Source organism: Phyllostomus discolor, chromosome 4 (genome assembly GCF_004126475.2).
Source record: "Phyllostomus discolor isolate MPI-MPIP mPhyDis1 chromosome 4, mPhyDis1.pri.v3, whole genome shotgun sequence".
NCBI lineage: Eukaryota > Metazoa > Chordata > Mammalia > Chiroptera > Phyllostomidae > Phyllostomus > Phyllostomus discolor.
Genome location: NC_040906.2, coordinates 150533791 through 150556492, shown reverse-complemented (window position 1 = coordinate 150556492; position 22702 = coordinate 150533791). Strand labels below are relative to the sequence as shown.

Below are 22702 nucleotides of genomic sequence, written 5' to 3'. Positions count from 1 at the left end.
AAACGGCATGTCTTTCAACTGCTAATTTTTAATAAAGGAATATGCATGCTCACTTAAAAAGTTTTAGAATGTTTGTACATTATAGAGTAGAAAAATTCAGCTGTCAAGAAGGGATTATGTTTTAACTTTTTTTTGTTTTGTTTATTATTATTATTTTTACTTCATTCTTGTTCAAGTAGTTGTCTGCATTTCCCCCCTTCCACTCCCAATCCCAGCCATCCCCACCTCTCTCCCCTGATCCCAGCCTGCCCTTGGTTTTGTCCATGTGTCCTTTATAGTTGTTCCCAAAAACCCTTTCCTCTTTTCCCCCATTATCCCTTCCCAACTCCACTCTGGGTACTGCCAGTTTGTTCTTAATATTTTGATGTACCTTTGTTTAGTTATTTTGTTGTGTCTGTGGAACATGTATAATCAATATGTATGTAGCTCACATTTAATTATGTTCTGTGTATCTGGGGTTCCATCATTTTTCTTCAGTCTGAAGAACTGATTTTAGGATTAAAAAAGTTTTACTGAGGTTAAAAAGTTAAAATGTAATTAACATACTACAAAATTCACCACTTTAGGGTGTATGATTCAGTGTTTTTTAGTATATTCAAAAGACTTTTAATATTCAAAATGACTATTACTATTTAATCTCATAACATTTTATCACCTAGATGGATGTGATAATTAGAAATAAGTGGACCTCACCTGAAAGATTTTAAAGAGTGGGTGGGTTACTCTTGAGATGAGCTTTGAAGGCCCACAGGTTTTCCAGAGAATAGTTAATTAGTCCCTCATTAAAACCTTTCAAAGCTTCCTCATTGCACATAGCATGAAAGCCAAACTACTCAACATAATCTTCTCTATATCTGGGCCATACCAATATCGTTACCGTCATCTTTTACTGAGAGCCCTTGAACTGTAAGTTTCTCCTATATTGAGCTTTGCACAATGTACCGCAGACCATCTTTTTTGTTGCTTTTGTAATACCATTTTGTCTGTCCACCATTCTGCTAGAAAATATCAGCTGCATCTTTCAGGATTCAGCTAATGGATCTCACACCTTATTATCAAACCTTTCTCTTAATCTTCAAGTATAAATAAGCTTATACCATATGTCCTTATTTGGCCGGACTAGTAGTATAGGTGTACACCTGTTGCATTAGTGTAATTATTATTAGCCATCTGTTTCAGTCTCAGAAGTATCCTGGTTTAAACATTAACTACATGGTCATTCTTATCTCTATGGCTGTCTCTCATTAAAACTATAGCTTTTCATTGGACCTAGCTCCCTATATGTTTTCCTGTCTGAGACTCTAAGTCCCTTGAAGGTAAGGACTATATGCTTAATTTCTCTAGCACTTAGACCAATGCCTGATACATAGTTTGAGTTCAAGAAATGGATAGGCAGAAAAGGGTGGGTGCCTGAGGACTTAAAGGGAATGGAATATAGAAAAGTAAGGAGGTTAGAAAAGTCAAACATGCAAGAATTTTTTTTTTCTTTTGGTGGAGCCCATAATGTAGGATTCAAACTTCAGATTTCTCTCCAATAATGTTTAACACAAAAATACAGTGGAGCAATTTCTCACAAGCTCTTGAGGGATCTAAAGTTGACATGCCTTGGTATAATTTTCTTGAGATTTCTTATGCTTGGGGTTTTTTGAATATCTTTTACAATTTTCATAAGAAGTAGGAAATTTTTTGTCATTATTTCTACCCTTTCTCTTTTTGGAGATTTAATTACTTGATACTCTTTCAACAAAATAAAACAACAAACTTTTTTCTCTTTGTTATATTTTGGATAGTTTCTATTGCTGTGTCTTCACTAATCTGTGCTTCCGCAATATCTTAAATTGCTGTTCATCCTGACCATGGTATTTTTTTACCTCAGACATTTTTACCTCTGGAAATTCACTTGGAGCCTTTTGTGTGCGTTTGTGTGTCTTTTATGTCTCTACTTAACTTTTAAATATATGAAATACTGTTGTAATAAGCCATCTTAATGTTCTTGCTTTCTAACTCTAACAATTCTTTCAGTTGGGGCCTGTATCAATGGATTTATCTCCTTTTCATGCATTGTGTATTTTTGCCTCTTTGTTTACCTGGCAATTTTCTATTGAATGCCAGGCATTTTGAATTTTACTTTTTTGGGGTCTTAATATTTTTGTATTCCCACAAATACTTGTGAGCTTGTTCTGGTATGCAGTTAATTTTTTGGAACTACTTTGTACCTTTCTAGTATTGCTTTTAAGGTTTTTTAGGGATAGTTATTCTCCATTACTGAGACAAAATCCTTCTGAGTACTAATGCCCTGTGAAGGAAGAGATTTTTCTAGTCTGGCTGGCAGGAACAGGCACCTTATTCCCAACCTTGTGTCAGTGTCAGATATATTCCCTCTAAAACTTTTCTTTCCTGGCTTTGAGTAGTTTCCTTACATGCATACTCTGCTGAATACTCATGGAGGTCTTTCTGCAAATGTCTGGAGTTCTTTCTCTGGGTATCTCTCTCTCACATCTCTCTCTCTCTCTCATACTCTACCCTCAGAACTCTAGCTTCATTGGTCTCTGTAGACAACCTGTTCCATTTTCTCAACTCAGGGAAAAAGCTGGACTCCACCCTGGGCCCCTATGCCTGCATCAAATCCTGGAAACACTCCTCGGACAGTAAGCTGGGACAGTTGTAGGGCTCATCTCCAGAACTCTTTGGTATCGTGTGAAACTGAAACTCTGTACCAATGAAACAGCTCCCCATTATCCCATGGCAACCATCATTGTACTCTCTATCTGTATGAATTTAACTACTTAGATACCTTGTATACATGATATCATACAGTATTTGTCTTTTTGTGACTGGCTTAGTTCACTTAGCACAATGTCCTCAATGTTCCTTCCTTTGCAAGGCTGAATAGTGTTCCACTACACACACACACACACACACACACGCCAAATTTATCTATTTGTCTCACATTTGGGTTGCTTCTGTCTTTTAGCTATTGGAATAATACTTCTATAAATGACAGTATGCAGATATCTTTTTAAGACCCTGCTTTCAATTCTGTTGGATGTATAGCCAGAAATGGGTTTGCTGGATCATATCATAATTTTATTTATTTTTTCTTTTTATCTCACCCAAGGACAGTTTTTTTTCATTGCTTTAGAGAGAGAGAAAGAGGGAAGAGGGGGGGAGAGAGAGATTGAGAGGGAGAAACATCGATGTGAGAGAAATATCAATTGGTCTTTGCATGTACCCCAACTGGGGACTGAACCCACAACCTGGGCATGTGTCCTTACTGGAAATTGAAGCCATGAACTTTTGGTTACAGGACGACACTCCAGTGGAACTACACTGGCCAGGGCATGATAGTTCTATTTCAAGTTTTTAGGTGGAACTGCCATACTACTTTCCATAGTGGTTCAGCATTTTACAACCCCACCAAAGTATACAAGGCTTTCAGTTAACTAAGTTTTAAGCTTAGGTATTTTATGTTCACCTACTTTCTGTAGCCTGGGGCAGAGGTGACTACTGTGGAGAAGGGTACTTGGTGTTTTCTGAGGGCCTCACTGGAAAGAACTCAGCCTAGGTATTTGGTCTTTGTTAGAATCCCTGGGTTCTGTTTGCTTTTAAAAAACTTTTGGTGAATGTTTTCTTCAGCTAGTTGGGAACCATATTTTTTTCCAGTAATACTCAGATTATTTCTTCAGTTCAGTGTGGAGCCTGGGAGCAGAAATAGTACTCTGCTCTTTTTATTATTCTACAAATCAGAAGAGGGGAAAAATGTGGATAACAGTAGCCACTGAGTTTGTATCTATCTACTGTATTTTGCTGTGTATAATGTGCACTTTTGGCCCAAATTTTTGAGGGAAGAATAAGGGTGCACTTTATACATGGGCAATACTAAAGATGCACCTTATACATGGGTAGTGCTAAAACATGGGTGTGCATTAAACATGGCAAAATGTGGTATATTTGTGGGTAATAGTGAATTACAAGAATTTTTCATTTTACAAGTAGGGCTTTTGGGACTTCAGTGGGCTTGGAGCTGAACCCTGCAATGCCTTTTTGTTTTAACAGAATCTTAGTAGTTTCTGTGGCTGTCAGTTTTTAAAGCTTACTCATTTGTTTATTCTTTTTTACTTGTTTTATTTGTTGATAATACATTTTATTTTTTGCTTTTTTTTAATGTGTAAAGAAAGATTTTTTTCTCTCATTTTGTCAGGTAATTTCAGGCGGGGGGAGTTCTGTGATGTCTGCTGTTTGAACCTGGATGGCTACTTACTTTCTGTTCTCCTGTTTCAAAAAGAATAATTAAAACCTATTATTAGTACTGCTTTGTTGGCTCATAGAATTTCTCAGATACAAGTATTTAAAATATTTCGGTAAACAGTTTAAAATAATGAAAGTGATACAATTTATGTCGAGAGTTGGGTTCAAGACAACAATCAGATGTCTGTAGCTTAACAAACATATTTGAGAAAGAAATTAATTGATAATAGTTTCTTAAAATAACAAAATATATTTGTTCCAGGTCATTGTATTGTTTGTAATTTTAGATGGTTATATGTGGATTTTCTGTCATGAAATTAGATTAAAAACCTGTTTAGTTTCCTAGGAAGACTATGAGGAGAGTAAAGTAACTTTAGGTGAAACCTATTAGAATTAAAATTTTATAAAATACTGCATTATATACTTGTAATCATTCTTTAGTGTCTTTTATCTCTTTTCTGTCAGAGTGTAGAATTTAAGCTCTTTTTATTTAATAGCTCTGATAGGTGATATTATATCATACTGTTTTTTCTCTGTTCCCTTCCATCATAGTAGAGGGATGTGGAACCAAGAAAAACGGTGTGGGTCATATGGGAGTTTTATCTATTATAAGGGTACCATTTATATCTATAGATTTTATGATTAAAGTAACTGGTATATAACAAAATATAAATCAGTAATGACTTAACAAAAATTATTTAAAAAATGTTCCTGATATTTGGCATTTAAAATTCATAGTCTTTTTATTCTAATAGTTGCTTAGTAATTCAAACATAAAACAAAACAGCATAGTAATTTAATATAAAAAATGAGGAGATATTCTGTCATTTTATCTCATACAGAATAGATTCATGATGATAATTTTGGGGGTGCTGACAATATTGATTTGAGTGTGTTCACTTGAAATTTCATCAGGTTGTATATTTATGATTTATGTGCTTTCTGTATGTCTGTTATATTTCAATCAAATTAAAGAAATTGCTGTTAAAGAATGAAGAAACTTATTTTTTTCTCTTTCAAGGAAATGATTATTGACAAAGTAAATGGACAAGCTGTTCCTAGATATTTGATTTATGACATAATTAAATTTAATGTAAGTACCTTTTATAATTTATAAAATAAAATTTTTCACTGATAGATGTTTTTAACAAATGAATAAGTATTACTGCTATAGAGTAGTAAAGAAAATTTGTGCCTCTTCCAGTTTACGCATTTGATTTTTTTGGTCAATACTTTTACATTTTTTTCTTTCTTTTATTGCCTAATATTTTGCACATTTGTCTTTAGATTCCTTAGGTACTTCAAATGACTAAAGAAAAAAACAGTTTAACTGATAAAACAAAATAGGATATTATAAAATGGAAACTTCTTGGTTTTAGTTATCCTGTGCTTGACTTAAAAAAAGTCCCCAAACTTTATTGCTGGCACTTAAAAAAAAAAAAAGAAATTGATTGGTTATGAGTGTTGAATGTGCAACTTGGAAGCACAAATATGTTATTGTTGAGCACAAGCATGAAACTTAAAAACAAAATACAAAATTCCCTGTTATGAATAGATATCAGAAAAGGGGAAATTATATTTTCTACCCATTTCCTACAGTTTTAGACTAGCCAATAATCAGTTTGCCTGTTAATGTTTAATTGAATGTTGAAATTATTTAGACAGTACAAGATGAATTCTGTAAGTGGAAAAACTTCTTTCAGTAGTGTACATCTGTGGAAAGGTATAATCACTGTTCTTGAAATACATTATTTAGATTGCATAATCATTTAGTGTTCCAAGCTTACTGAAAGCGGTTGATTCTGGAATTAAAAGTGTTAAGTTTTAAGGTTTTGTAGATTTATAATAAAAATTAACAAATTTTTTTTCTGGGGGTATGTACTTTCAATTGTTTTAAGTTGTAGTATTAAGATTGAAAATTATGTTAATTTAGGTGATTTAAAGGCATTTTTTTCCTGGAAATTTTCAGTGTATGTACCTCATTTGTTGAATTTCTATATTTCAGTCAATTTCAAATTTAGGAAACTCAGGGTCAGGAACCATGAAGTTTCAGATTTGTTCTTTTTGTGACTATTATATTCCTCAAAAGTAATGCTTTCCAGAACTGACTTACTGTAATCACAGATCTTGAAATAATGTTCATTGGCTCGTAACAAGACAAAGAGTTGGTGTTGCTTTGTTTCTTTGGGAATAGGGGAGTGCTGTCCCCTTTGCCTCTTGATATGGAACCCTGCTTTAAAATGTGTTTAGTGTAGGTTCATTTTTTAGCCTGGGAACTTTGTGGTAGACGATAGACTTCTAATTCTTTAGAAAAAAAGTTTATCATACATAAAAGTTAGAGAATAATGTAAGAAATACTTATGTACTGACCACCAGATTTGGTCAGTTTTACTCCACTTTTTGGTCAAAAATACCTTTGTCATTTTTACTCCACTTTTTAATAAGAAAATAAATGATTACAGATCTAGTAGAAGTTTACTGTGCACACCTCTGTCATCTTATCCTTGAACCTCTTATCCAGAAACAACAGCTCCTACCCTGAATTTGGTGTTTATTATCCCCCATGAATGTTTTCGATACCTTTACTACCAATGTATGTCTATAAAATAGATGTGGTGTTCTTTTGCAGGGCTTCTAGTGTTATATAAATGTCATTGTACTGTACTGTGGTCCCCAACATTTGCTCCAAATTATTTTGTAGGTTTAGTTCATTCATTTTCATTACTATTGATTATTATATTATATAAATGTATGGACTTTTTTTCCTATTGATTGATATTTGGGTTTCCATATTTTGCTGTTAAACTACTGTTGTATCGAACAACTTTATATATTTTTCTTGTCCACATATGTCAAAGTTTCTCTAGGACAATTCTTATTCCTGGGATGTAATCACCTGGGAAGTGTTGAAAAAGTCCAGTGCCTCATTCCTACAACATGGAGATTCTAGTTAAATTGGCAACTTCAGCTTTATTAGCTGCATTGCTAAATTCCTTTCAGAAGTAACTGGACCACTTTAAAACAGTTGGTATTATTACATATCTAATTTTTGCCACATGGCTATGTGTGAAATATCTTGTTTTCACTTGCTTGTCCCTAATTACTAGGGAAGTGAAGTATATTTTGTATGTTTGTTTTTACTTGTTTGGACTTTTCTTTTGTGAAAAATGATTGTAGGTTCAAGTGATCTTTTGATTTTCCTATTTGGTTTCCAATCTTTTTCTTCTTAATGTTTAGAAATTGTTTTATTTTTTAAAAAATGTATTTCATTGATTTTGCTGTTACAGTTGTCCCATTTCCCCTCCTTCATTCCCCCCCACCCTGCACACCCTCTCCCACCCACATTCCGCACCTTTAGTTCATGTCCATGTGTCATAAGTTCTTTAGCTTCTCCATTTCCCATACTATTCTTGCCCTCCCCCTGTCTATTTTCTACCTACCATCTATGCTACTTATTCTCTGTACCTTTTCCCCCTCTCTCCTCCTCCCACTCCCCTGTTGCTAACCCTCTGTGTGATCTCCATTTCAGCGGTTCTGTTCCTGTTCTAGCTGTTTGCTTACTTTGTTTTTGTTTTTGTATTAGGCGTGGTTGTTAATAATTGTGAGTTTGCTGTCATTTTACTATACATGTTTTTTATCTTCTTTTTCTTAGATAAGTCCCTTTAACATTTCATAAAATGAGGGCTTGGTTATGATGAACTCTTTTAACTTGACCTTATCTGAGAAGCACTTTATCTGCCCTTCCATTCTAAATGAAGGCTTTGCTGGATAGAGCAATCTTGGATGTAGGTCCTTGCCTTCATGACTTGGAATACTTCTTTCCAGCCCCCTTTTGCCTGCAAGGTCTCTTTTGAGAAATCAGCTGACAGTCTGATGGGAATTCCTTTGTAGGTTACTGTCCCCTTATCTCTTGCTGGTTCTAGGATTCTCTCCTTCGTTTTTACCTTGGCTAATGTAATTCTGATGTGCCTTGGTGTGTTCCTCCTTGGGTCCAACTTCTTTGGGACTTTCTGAGCTTCTTGGACTTCCTGGAAGTCTATTTCCTTTGCCAGATGGGGAAGTTCTCCTTTATTATTTGTTCAAATAATTTTTCCACTTGTTGTTCCTCTTAAAGATATCCTGGAGGTTCCTAAGCTTCTCCTCATTTTTTTGATTTCTTATTTCTCCATTCTTTTCTGTTTAGTTGTTCCTTTCTTCCTTCTCGTCCACTCCATTGATGTGAGACCCAGCTTTCATTCCATCACTATTGGTTTCCTGTGCATTTTCCTTCATTTTTCTTATTGTAGCCTTCATTTTTTCATCTAATTTGCGACCAAATTCAACCAACTCTGTGAGCATCCTGATCACCAGTGCTTTGAACTGTGCATCTGATAGGTTGGGTATCTCTTGGTCACTTAAAAGTATTGGCTCTGAGGCTTTGATTTGTACCTCTGTTTGAGCCTTTTTTTTTTTTTTTTGGATCTGGTCACCCCTGTTATGTATGAGGAGCAGAGCCTTAGGTGTTCAACATGGTGGGGCACCCCAGTTGCTGGGTTGTGACGCATTGTGGGGGTGGGGGTGGGGGTCTGAGAGGGAACAATGGCACTTGCTCAGCTCTCTCGGATTTCAGTCCCTTCCACCTCTTCCCCCAAGCAAACTGGGCCTTTCTGGTATTGATACCCTTTTGGGTGGGCTTGTGTACATTCTAGGACCCTGTGGGTCTCCCCAGTGAACTCTCCTGTGAGGCTGGGAGTCTCTCCTGACACCTCAACCCCGCCAGAAGTGTTTTCAATTGGTGTTTGAGGCTTTATTTCCCAGTGCTGGGACCCTGAGTTGCTTGTCTGTTTTGCTCCCCAGTTTCACCTGATTTATCTGCGTGAGAATGTGGGGCCACCTGGTCATCCAGCTGCCTTGCGTGCAGTGCCTTGCTTCATGACCACTGCCTCATGACCACTGTGGGGTGGCAATGGTCTGCCCATTGCCACCCCATACCCGGGGTCTGCCAGTTGCTGTCTTGTGCGCCTGGGGTGCCTTGCGTGCCCGGTGCCACTGCTTTTTTTGCCTCGACCCCTCTCTGCCTGGTTGCCCGACTCCGCCCCTTCTACCAGTCTGGATGAACATGTCTGTTTTAACTCCTTGGTTGTCCAACTTCCATACAGTTCAGTTTTCTGTCAGTTCTGGTTGTTATTTGGTTTCTAAATTGTTGTCATTATTTTGGTTGTGTGAGGAGGCACAATGTGTGCCTCCATCTTGGCCGGAAGTTCCTTATTTTCTTTATTCTAATACTTTCTTGGATATAAATGTAACAAACAATATTGTCTCCAAATTAGAATCCATAGAGCCACAAGTTTTTTCAATTTTAGTGAAATCATTACTTACTAGAACTCAAAGTTTGTGCAGTTGTCTTGTTTAAGAAATTCATTCATATTTTGCTGTAAAAAGATTAAATTATGCTTTTCATTGCTAAGTCTATAATCATTCATTCAACAAATACTTGTTGAGTGCCTTTTACCATATTTCATTGATTTTAAAGTCATGTTTTTTACATTTCTGATAGTAGGATATATTTATGATTGAAAGCATAATATATTTTATTCTTTAATTTACTATGGAACTTTCATTGATGATTAACCACTTTGTTTATTTTGAATCACCAAATTAAGGTCACTATTATAAAAAAAAATTTTTTTTTAAAGATTTTATTTATTTTTAGAGAGGGAAGGGGGGGGGAGAGAGAGAGAGAAACATCAATGTGCGGTTGCTGGGGGTTATGGCCTGCAACCCAGGAATGTACCCTGGCTGGGAATCGAACCTGGGACACTTTGGTTCCTAGCCCACGCTCAATCCACTGAGCTACGCCAGCCAGGTCTATTATAAAAATTAAAAAAAATAGTTAAAAACTTTTTAGTTTCTTAGTGTATTCTTTTGTCCAGGTAGAATTTCCTTGATCACCTTTGATAAGCCAAGTATTGTTCTAGGTATTGAACACAAATCAATAAGACACAATTTCTTGTCTTCATGGAATTCGTAATTTAATGCACTGGCCTCCAAAGAAGGCCACTTACATAACAGCAGTTCATTGGGGTTGAGAAGAAAACGGGAGAACTGCTGCTTATTTTTTATATATTAATTTGATTTTTATCTGTTTTATAACATTATACAGTTGTACATGTATGCAATTTATTAGAAGTTAATATGCATATATTATATATTTGTTAGGATCTGTGTTTAAATTGGATACAAAATAAAAAAAATTCATAGACCATTGGTCTTATGGGTGAGCACATGAATGTCAATAAATATATAATATAACAACAAAGGTATATGGGAGATAAAGAAATATATGAGAAGTAATAGAGAGGTGGAAGTATTCCAACTTACCCTGGGTATAGTTGAGTCATTAAGCATGGAATTGCTTACAGAGAAAGTGACACAGATTACTTTTGAAGGATTGGGTCTTGTAGATCACCCATAATTAGATGGTTGTTAGCATACTTGATATGTGGTGATATGTGGTACATAGCAGGAAGTGAGAATGGGTGGGTGAACAGGGGGCCAGTTTACTCAAATAAGCATTTTAGCTGAGTTCTGTTTGTAATAGGACACTATTAAAGGTTTTAGTTATGGTAATGATACTTTTATTATTTAGGAAGATAATTGTAGTGGCAGCATAAATAGTGTTTTGAAGTGAGAAAGAATTCAAAACAGGAAGGCCAATTAGTCAGTAGTTAGTGAGTACTTCTGTAGTCTCTTCTGACTGATTCAACACCTACGTACCAAGAGCTTCCTTTACAATAGGCAGGATAGATTTGAAGGTAAAACTTGTATACATTCTTGTTGTTTTGGTGAATTTATGTATATTTTAAAGTAAAATGTATTGAGGAGGGAATTTAGACTAATATTTTTTAACAGTTGTTAGATTTTTTATTTTCTTTAAAAAGAGGGTTTGCTTATTTCACTTTAATTTTATGGGGGTCTGAATTAATCTGATAGGCCTAATAAATAAACTGAGCATTTTAGTTTTTTTTTAACTTTTTGATGAGGTCAGTGACATGGACAATGTTAGACATGGACTAAGTGGTTACTTATTAGCATTTCCTCAATAAACACCCTTTACAAAGAGTTACGTGCCTTCATGTAAGAGAACTTATTCTACAGCATAGCTAGCTCTTGGTTGTTTTGTCTTGCTCCTTTTCCTTCACTGAGATTCAAAATTGTCATCCTGTCAAAGTTGAGAAAAAAAATCATCCTCTAAGGTATTTAATGTTTACAGCTTAAGGAAATGCTGCCACCCCTTTGTAAACATTTGCTTGGGTAAATGTTAGGTTGAGTAATATAGATTAGAAAAGGGGAAGAAAAGTGAAAAATGCATAGAAGGGTGCCCAGTTGCAAAATAAAGAAGAGGGGTTCCTGATATTCTATTGAAGTGGTGCTGTTAGTCTGGATGATTAGTCACCCAGTTGATGTGTTAAGTATATTTGTGTATAAGTATTAGGATAGGGCAAACTCCTACCCTCAACTGATACAGAAACTTACATGTACTTTTTATTTCATGGTTTAAACCATATATGCTATATATGTATACCATATTGTATATATACATATGAGGGAGAAGAAAACTTCCTTTATAACTGTTGAATGAAATACATTAAATAAACTTTGTTCTAGTTTTCAGAGTTGATATATTTGTCAAATAAATATCTTCTGATTATTGATGCTGATAAAGTATTAGCACTTTAAACAACAAAAAACATTATAGGTGATGATGTTGCTTATTTTGATATGTTATTTGCTTATACTTTTCAGAATTATGTGGATTTTAGATTTTATACAGGTTTTATGAATTTATATAATTTTACCAGTTCACAAAAATAATAAAAATGATTAGTGAGTATATTAATACTTTAATTCAGATGTGAAAATTTTGGGTCAGTTTATATTAGATTTATACCACTTTCCCGTATTATTTTATGCATTCATAATTTTGAAATAAATAACTGTGTGTGTGCGTTTTGTGCCTAGGTATGCTTCCATCATTAGTGAAGTTCATTTGCAGGTTTGGCATGTGGTTATGCAGGCTTTGTGGTGGACAGGTCCAAAGGATACGGTTTGCACAGATTCCTGTGTACGGAGTGAGAGCCTAGATAATGTATGCTGAAAAAACACTTTTCAGAGTTGAAATTGAAATAATTGTCTCATTTAATTTAGGCACAGCCTGTTGGAGACTGTGATTTTAATGTTCGTCTACAGTGTATAGAACGAGAAATAATAAATCCTCGACATGAAAAAATGAAGGCTGGGCTCATTGACAAAACACAGGAACCATTTAGTGTCAGAAATAAGCCATTTTTTGACATTTCTACTTCAAGAAAGGTAATATTTTCTAAGTAATACTTATAATGTATCCTCGTTCAGCTTGTAAGAAGAATATGAATAACATTTTCCTGCCTAATTGTCTTGATTTTCCCAGAAATTTGTTGACTATGGTCCTATTTTGGACAAACATGTACAGCCTTCTCTTTAGTCAAATTCTCAGTGATGGAAACTTAAGCTAAGTTGCTTCCTTATTTCTCATAATAGTTTTTGACCCATAGCTTTTATGATGTATATTACGTTTTTTACAAAGCTCTAAGCATAGAGTTTTATAAGTGAAAATAACTTGTTAGGCCTTCTGAAGGCCAAGATTATTAAAACATAGTCTTATTTAAAATAACCAGTTACTTATATACGTATATACATGCAGACATGGAAGGTTTCCTTTTATTATTTATTTTTGTTTTTGGGACACTTAAAATACATCATATTAAATATTCTGGGACTGTTGGTTTTTTACTTTGACACTGTAGCTTGAAAATATTTCCATGTCAATGCATAGAGATTTGCTACATTTTTTGAGTGCTGCATAGTATTTGATAGTAAAAATGCACCATGAAATTATAATGTTTTTTGGAGGAGGGTTATAATAGAATAGTATAGGAGATACAGCAACATATGCAATTAAGTTTTAATCTCCTTTCTAATATAATCTCATATGTTAGATGATGTAAGTTTTTCTTGTATTTTACCTGTTTCTACTCATGTCCACTCGATTTGGTATTTGTCCTTAGATACAATATTAGCAGTAATTCCAGCACTATTGAGCCTTTTTCTTCTCAATATATAAGTATATAAATATATTGAAAAGAAAAAACAAATATCAAATTATGCTTTTTTCATTAATATTTTGCGTAACTGCTGCTTGGCATGGGACTGTTGGCTGACTTCTGCAGCTGTGATCTTCCCACAATTCACTGCTTGCCTTTTGTGCCTGTTTTGGTAGCAGACATATGTATGATAGGGGTGCTTGAAAGAAAGAGCCCTTACGCTTCTGTGCCCTGCCCAATTGGTAGGGTAAGGATAACATTGCCAGTTAATGTGGGCCACACCCTTGGTGGAAATCTGCTTATTGGAGCTGTGTAGTCTTACAGAAGTATTTCCTAAATTATAATTTGGGCAAAAGCCAAATTGTGTCAGTTTGCATTCGTTTTTTAAAAAACTGATTTGACAGCTTGTGCTGTCATACATCAAAGTTCAGCACTTAAGAAAATGTATCTTAGGATAGTTTCATTAGTCAAAATCAGTACTTCTTAGAAATATTTTGCAGTGGCTGACTATGAGAACTGTTCTTTAGGGATCTGAAACAGTCGTATTGAACAACTTTTAATGTGTTTTTCACTAGAAGAACATGATGCTCTTACTTTTCTCTCTTTATACATAACTTATATAATCCCCTTTAAAAACTGTAGGATTTTTTTAAAAGTTCTGTTATTTAGGATTTTAATTATTAGTCTCTTCTTCCTTTCTTTTCAGTTCTCATTGTTATTTTTGTTCTCAATTTCTCTTGAAATTGTTTTTGGTTGTAGTATGCAGAAGAAAAGCACATTCTGCAGCAGAGTTGGTCCAAAGGGGAAGACTGTAGTAACACCAGGTATAGGGTAGTGGCTACAGTTGGCAGATTATTGTTCTAGAGATTCTTATTATTTTTATCTTTGCTAATGGGAATGGTAAATAGTGATATTATGAATGATAAAGCATTTGTCAGGGGATATCATTTTTATGAGGGAAGCCAATTTTTATGTGGTTTTAAATAATTGACAACTATGGAAAAATACATACTTTTTCATAGAAAATAGAATTTCATTTCTGTATATCTATAAAATTTTTAGGATAACTTTGATTTTAAGACTATTAGTATAGCTCTGTTAGCCTTTTCCTTTTGTGTAATTTGATCCACCAAATACAGTACAGGGATAATATGTTGTTTAGTGTTTAACTGAATGTACATAGTTATAATACAGCATCCAAAATGGTAATAACAAGTATCAGTTTCTCAAATTACATTTTTATTTGCATTTCCAGTTTGAAGGCCAATTAAAAAAGAATTATTTGTTTTTTGCCCTGGACACATGGCTCAGTTGGTTGGAATGTCATCCCATATACCAAAAAAGGTTGTGGTTTCAATCCTGGTCAGGGCACATACTTGGGTTGTGAGTTTGATCCCTAGTTGGGGCATGTATGGGAGGCAACCAGTTGATATTTCTCTCTCATATCCATGTGCCTTGTCTCTCTCTCTCTTTCTCTCCCCCCCGCCCTCTCTAAAATCAAGAAACTTATCCTTGGGTGATGATTAAAAAATTAAAAAGAATTATTATTATTTTTTCTTATGGCTCAGTAGTATTCCATTGTGTAAATATGCCACAGCTTTTTTATCCACCCATCTACTGATGGACACTTGGGCTGTTTCTAGATCCTGGTTATTGTAAATAATGTTGCAATGAACACAAGGTTGCATATATTCTTTCAAATTAGTGTTTTGAGTTTCTTTGGTTAAATTCCTAGCAGTGGAATTGCTGGGTCAAAAGGGAGTTCCATTTTTAATTTTTTGAGGTATCTCCATACTGCTGTCCACAGTCTGCATTCCCACCAACAGTGCAAAAGGTTTCCTTTTCTCCACATCCTTGCCAGCACTTGTTGATTGATTTATTGATGATATGGCCATTCTGACAGGTGTGAGATGATATCTCATTGTGGTTTTAATTTGCCCAGGGGCTGTCTCCTCAGCTCTCTCCCTAGAGCCATAAACCTCAGTCTCCCTCACCACCCTCCCTCTGCTGGAACTGAGTGATTGAGATTTTGTGTGTTAGCCCTTTAAGAGGTCACCGCTTTCTCCAGCAGACCTGTATCTCTCCCTGGTGGCCAGAATTCCCGCTGATTTTCACAGCCAAATTTTAGGTGGGCATCTCTTACTGGCTTTGGGCTGGGAGCCTGCCTTAGAGTTGAGACTCCACGCTTCTCAGGGGTAGCTTCTGCAGCTGAGATATCCCTCTGGAACCTGAGCTGCAGCCCTTAGGAGCAGGTCCGGCCTTTTTATGTCTCTGCCCTTCCTACCAGTCTTGATGTGGTTTCCTCTGCAAATGCTTGGTTGTAAGACTTCTCCTCAGCTAGTCTTTAGCTGGTTATTCAAATGGATTGCTCTATATCTTAGTTGGAACTCCAGTTTGGTTCTAGGAGGAAGTGTGTGTAACAGTTACCTTTTCTGCCTCCATATTCTGTGTTTTTCTAAAAAAGTTGTTTTGACTATTCTAGTTATTTGCATTTTCATATGAATTTTAGAATTAGTTGTTAATTTTGACAAAAAAAGCTTGCTGAGATTTGGATTGAAGTTTTGTTGAGTATATAGATCAATTTAGGTGGAGAATTGACATTCTATCAATGTCACATTTTCTAATTTATCAACCTGGTATATCTCTTTTTAAATTTTATTTTCTCTAAGAAATTTTCATAGTTGTAAACACAGGTTTTTCTCATCTGACTTTTTAAAGATTTATTTAATACTTTTTGATAATTGTAAATAGTATTTTAAAAAATTAATCTCTAATTATAGTAATACATAGGAATACTTTGATTTTTCTATATATAATCTTTTATCTTGTGAAACACTAATTATTTCTACAACTTTTTATAGATTCCATCAGACTTTTTTTGCGTAGACAGTCATGTCAACTGCAAACAAAGGGCACTTTTACTTAATCCTTTTCAATTTGCATACCTTTCCTTTCTTTTGCAGTGGCTAGACACCTCTCTCTCACTTAATGTAGAATACAAGTAGTGAGAGGGAATAGCTTTGTTTGTTCCTCATCTTTGGACAGGAAGGTTTTGTTTTTAACTATGAAGGGTGATGTCAGCTGTAGGACTTTTGCAGATTTTAAAAATATAAGATGAATTTTTAAACTCAAAAGCTGTTGATTTTGGTATACTAACTTTATTTCTCCAACTGCTTTGGTGCATTTTGTTATTGTTTATAATAAAATTTTTAGTTGGTTCACTTGGACCTTCTAGATATATTCAGTCATATTAAATATAAATAGAGTTTAACTTTTTAGATTTTTATAAATTAATTTTCTGTCATCTGATTGAGTTACACACGAGAGAAGTTTAAGTTGTAGTAATAGTTATGGGGATACTTGTTTTTGTCTTTTCCACATTTGTCAGAGTTTTGAAGTTTCACGGTGGAAGGGCCTTTTTATTCTCTGAATTTGTTATTAATATTAAATTTTACTTTGCTGAAATGAAGGAATATTATCTTTTTCTGCTTTTGGACTTATAAGGTATCATCAATTTTTGTTCTGTTCAGGTACTTCAAATAATGATATTTAAAATTTTTCTTGGTAAAGATTTTGATATATGTCAGGTATATTTGCTTTACTAATTATGTTTTATTTTAGTCTTTTATATTCATATTTATTTTGGGTTCAGTTGATTTGTCCTAGACTAAAGGATGTTGAATCAAAGCTTCCTAAAACTAGTGTCTGTTTAATCATAATGCCTTCTAAAGTTTCTTCATTAATATTCATGCTTTTTGGTGATAATAAATTTATAGATTTTATTTATTCATTTGGATTTTTATTTCTTAGAATCATAAACTATTCTTTATTGACTTGTTTTGTCTTTTATTGCCTTGACTTCTGATTCTGTAACTAATATTGTGAGTCCTGTTTCTTTTTATATTTGGTTTTATCTGTTTTGCAATTCACATTTTTTTGGAATTATATTGTTTTAAGAATGTGCTTTGTATATAGTAGAGTATTTTCTTTGTGATCCACACTGTAACTGTTTTGTTAAAGTTTTAAACTTTATTGAGATGTAATTGTATATCATACAATTTATTCACTTAAAATGTATAATTTGCCCTGGCTGGTGTGGCTCCGTGGATTGAGCACCAAACTGTAAAAAGCAAAGGGTCACTGGCTCAATTCCCAATCAGGGCACATGCCTGGGTTGCAGGCCAGGTCCCCAATAGGAGGCACATGAGAGGCAACCACACAGTGATGTTTCTCTCCCTCTCTTTCTCCCTTTCCTTCTCTGTAAAAATAAATAATAAAATCTTCAAAATGTATAATTTTATTGAATTCAATTCAATGTACAGAGTTGTGCAACCATTACTACAATCAATTTCAGAACATTTTCATCACCTCCAAAAGAAACTGTGTACCCAGTAGCAACCATTCCTCACACTTCCCCAAACCCCTAGCTGTTGACAGCCCCCAGTCTACTTTCTGTCTATTTTGACTTGCCTGTACTAGACATTTCATAGAAATGGAATAATACAATATGTGGTGTTTTGTGACTGGTTTCTTTGTGGCCTAATGTTGTTAAGATTCATCTGCTTTGTAGTATAAATCAGTATTTTATTCCTTTTTATGGCTAAATAATACTTCAGTATACTTTGTTTATCCATTCTTTAGTTGATGGACATTTGATATATTTCCACTTTTTGGTTGTGGTGGATAATACTGCTATAAACATTTGAATGCAAGTTCTCATGTGGACATGTGTATAACTTTTATTATTTACAGTGATTTATTCCATTTACATTTATCCATATAACAGATATGTTGGGTACCAATACTGTCATTCTGTTCCATTTCTATATTTATAGTTAAACATAAATCTTTCATCTGCTTTTGAAATGTGTGTGAGTTCAATGTGTTTGTAGTTTTCTGGTGTTTTTGCATGGTTTGTATTTTCACTGTAGTTGGTTCATAATTATATTTTTATATGATATCCTTAGTTCTGTGTTTCTTTATACATCACCTATTACATTTTCATCTATGAATACTATAAAGTGGCATATGTTTGCACCCTTTCTCTTTTACTCCCATTTCTCTACTCTCACTTTTTAATGAATTTTACTTTCCTACTGTTAAATATGCTTATGTTCTACTGATTTATTAGCATTAAATTAGAAACTTGGACTCCCAGTTTATCCTTTCTCCTCTCAATTTTTATTTATCTTTTCATATTCTTAGGATAGATGATTTTATATCTCTCTTTCTCTTTCACAGTTAAGTACTCTTTAATGGTTTAGAATAGTAGTCCTTTCCCATAAATTTCTCAGCTATTTCTTGCATGGCTGAAGTTTATCTCTTAAGTAGTTTTCTCAAGAATACTTCCTGAGAACAGTGGTCCCTTAGTTCTTTCATGTTTGAAAATATTTGCTTATAACCTTTACTTTTAAAGGATTATTTGGAGGAATATAAAACCCTTGGCTCACACTGAACCTGTGAGTGCTGTTCCACTGTCTTCTACCATTTAATGTTACTGTGAAGGTTCCCCCCAACCCCTGTTTTAATTAACTTAATCTTTTTGTCTCTTTGCTCAAAAGATTGTTTCTTCATCTTTGAAGTTCAGTAATTTACTTGATATGTCTTGGAGTTAACTTTGCTAGGTTAGTTTAGTATGACACTTACACCCTTTTCATATGTAAATTCAGGTTTGGAGTTTTCTTGACTTGTATCTTTAAATATTTGTAATGTTATATTGTTTGGTTTTCTTCTTTGGGCATTCTGACTATGCTCATACTACATCCCTTTTTCCATCTTCCAAAGCAGATGTTCTCAAACTTCTCATTGTGCATCAGAATTATTTAGAGGGCTTGTTAAAACAGATTGTTGAGTTTTACTCCCAGATTTTTTCATTTTGTTAGGTCTGTGGTAGCTTGAAAATTTGCAATTTCTCCCAAATTCCTGAGTGAAACTACAACTGCTGGTCAAGGGACTACTTTGACAATCTCTGCTCTAAATCTAATATTGGTGCCCAGGTCCTTTAAAACTTGTTTACCTTCATTTCACTTCATTTTGTTGGGTCCTTTAAATAATATCCTCTTTTGTGTCTTAATTTCTGTGTGATGATCATTTTTTCCCTTAAACTTTTCCTGTGTTTTGTTATGTTATCTTTTACTTGAATAAGATAACAGTTGTTATGCCATCATTTCCTTAAATCTTTACATTATTGCTTTGTTGTTTTTCTTTATAAAAATGAGAATTATATTTTTAAAGTCATGTAAAGGTGTTTGGTAATAATTTTCATTCATTGTACGGCAGTATTTTTCTGCCAAGTCTGCTCTCTATTAGTATTGCGTTTCTACCTTTTTATTTGGTATTTTTGTATCGATGCCATGTTAGTTTTCTTAAATTAACATTACTCATCTTTAAGTAAATTAGTTATTCCTGGTCAGTTATTTGCATGAGGTTGCTATGTGAGGGGGATTTGGGGAGTGATGTTTTAGATTATGCTACCTAAAGTTTCACATCCGCTGTAGAACCGGAATTGCTCTAGGGTAGTGTGCCTTTTCTGTGTGATTCTTCTAAGTAGACTTGCCGAATCTGTTGCTCTAAACTAGTCCAGGAGCTGAAGTACTTCTGTTCCCAGTCCTTTCACCCTGATTTTTGCACTGTGTTTCAAACATTGAAATTAGCTTTTATACTTACAGGCGAACTGTTTACTTTTGGGGAGTGTGTTTTTGTGCAGTTTCCAGCCGTACTCTGAAGTTTTCTTAGACCTTTTTCTCCTGAGGTTTCTGGTATTTCAGAGTCTGTAGATTATATTTACCTCTGAGTTAAACAGAAAGCTGGGGTTACTTAAAAAGTCTCTTTGATAAAAAATCACACACAAAATCTTTCCTTATTGCTTAGATGTGATTTCCAGGAGGAGAAGGAGAAAGCTGCAATTTCAAGACAGGAATTTGAAAGCCTTGAATTTGATCAAAGCCTTGGGCAGTTTTATGGTTTTTCTTAGAGATGATGTTAAGTTCTTTTATATCATACCATTTACTTTTGACTAAAGAAATTTAAATAGTATTAACAGTTCATTTTTTCCTGTGACACATATTCCTATGTGTCATTGGAATTTATTTTGCTACTGTTGAAGAAAATTGTAAGCATTACTAACTAGTATTTCAAGTCAAAATGTCCCAAACTGTTCATCAGGACATACTTTTTTAGATGGCAGAAATTTCCAAATGTAATAGGTAAGTGATACTTGATCCTTATTGCTCTTGTTTGATGGCCTAGAAGTTTCAGAGTTGTTCCCCTCAGCTGTCACTTTACTGAAGGTCAGCTCTCTCCTCTCTTTTAGTGATATTGATATTCCCTCTGTTGTTGCAGTTTATCTGTCAACAGGTTTCTGTTCTCTGTATTTCAGAAATTTATTGAAATTTTTATCATCTTCTGATGGTCTTCCAATTACTTTTTTATTTTTCTGGATCAGTTTCATTCCTGTAATTTTATTGATGTCTCTGGTTAAAGGGAGTGAAGTATAGCCCTGACGTGGGGGCTCCAGTTGGTTGGAATGGGATCTTGTCCACCAAGAGGGTGCAGGTTTGATCTGCGGTCAGAGCACATACCTAGGTTGCCAGTTCAGTTCCCAGTTGGTGCACGTAGGAGAAACAACCAGTCAATGTTTCTCTCTTCCATTGATTGATGTTTCTCTCTCTCTCCCTCTTACTCTCTCTAAAATCAATAAACATATATGGATTTAAAAAAGGGGGGATGAAGTGTATATATATCATTTCTAACTACAGTGCTAAATCAAGTAGATTTTCAAAAAAGATGTGGTTATTAAATGCCCCTTGTACTTGAATCAGTTATTTTTTTAAGTATATTTTATTGATTATGCTATTATAATAGTCCCATTTTTTTCTCCCCTTTATTCCTCTCCTCTTGGCGTCCCCCCTCCCACCAGTATTCCATCCCCCCCCCCCCCCCCCACCTGAGTTCATGTCCGTGAGTCATACATACAAGTTCTTTGGCTTCTCCATTTCCCATATTATTCTTAACCTACCCCTGTCTGTTTTGTACCTACCATTTAAGCTTCTTATTCCTAGTATCTTTTTCCCCATTCTCCCCTCTCCCCTTCCCTGCTGATGACCCTCCATGTGATGTCCATTTGTGTGATTTTCTGTTCCTGTTCTAGTCGTTTACTTAGTTTGTTTTTGTTTTTTTCTTCTTTAGGTTCAGTTGTTGATAGTTGTGAATTTGTTGTCATTTTACTGTTCATAGTTTTGATCTTTTTCTTAGATAAGTCCCTTTAACATTTCATATAATAAGGGCTTGGTGATGATGAACTCCTTTAACTTGACATTATCTGGGAATCACTTTATCTGCCCTTCCATTCTAAATGAAAGATTTGCAGGATAGAGTAATCTTGGATGTAGGTCCTTGCCTTTCATGGCTTGGAATACTTTTTTCCAGCCCCTTCTTGCCTTCAAGGTTTCTTTTGAGGAATCAGCTGATAGTCTAATGGAAACTCCTTTGTAGGTAACTGTCTTCTTTTGTTGCTTTTAAGATTCTCTCCTTATCTTTAATCTTGTGTAATGTAATGATGATGTACCTTGGTGTGTGCTTCCTTGGGTCCAACTTCTTTGGAACTCTCTGAGCTTCTTGGACTTCCTGGAAGTCTATTTCCTTTGCTAGATTGGGAAAGTTCTCATTCATTATTTTTTTAATATGTTTTTTATTTCTTGCTCTTCCTCTTCTCCTTCTGGTACCCCTATGATTCAGATGTTGGAATGTTTAGAGTTGTTCCAGAGGTTCCTAAGTCTCTCCTCATTTTTTTGAATTCTTGTTTCTTTATTCTGTTCTGGTTGGATGTTTATTGCTTCCCTTTGTTTCAAGTCATTAATTTGAGTCCCGGTTTCTTTCCCGTCACCGTTGGTTTCGTGTACATTTTCCTTTATTTTACTTTTCATAACCTTCACTTTTTCCTCTATTTTGTGACCATACTCAACCATTTCTTCATGGTGTAAACACCATAATTACTGGTGTTTTGGACTCTGCATCTGTTAGGTTGGCTATCTCTTCATTGCTCCATTTTTTTGGAGTTTTGATCTGTTCTTTCATTTGGGCCATTTTTCTTTGTTGTGGTGGTCCTATTATGTTGTAAGAGGTGGAATCTTAGGTATTTACCAGGACAGGGCAACCCACATTGCTGTGTTGTGGTGCTGTATGGGGGAGGGGTCAAAGAGTTAACAATGCTACTTGCTTGGCTTTTCACTGGCTTTCAGTCACTTCCCCTGCTACCTGAAAGTGAATTGGGCCCTTCTGGTGCTGGTTCCCAGGTGGGTGGCCTTGGGTATGTTCTGGGACCCTGTGAGTCC

At 34.8% G+C, this 22702-nt stretch overlaps 1 protein-coding gene across 3 annotated transcripts in view; it reads left to right on the top strand.

Moving 5' to 3' along the window:
- The window catches only part of RNGTT (RNA guanylyltransferase and 5'-phosphatase), a 241954-nt gene that overhangs the window by 69960 nt on the left and 149292 nt on the right, over window positions 1-22702 (top strand). For all 3 annotated transcript variants that reach the window (XM_036024453.1, XM_028509316.2, XM_028509315.2), the window contains exons 10-11: window positions 5270-5341; window positions 12436-12600. In XM_036024453.1, the coding sequence (XP_035880346.1) occupies window positions 5270-5341; window positions 12436-12600 (237 nt within the window). The remainder of the gene's footprint in view (window positions 1-5269; window positions 5342-12435; window positions 12601-22702) is intronic.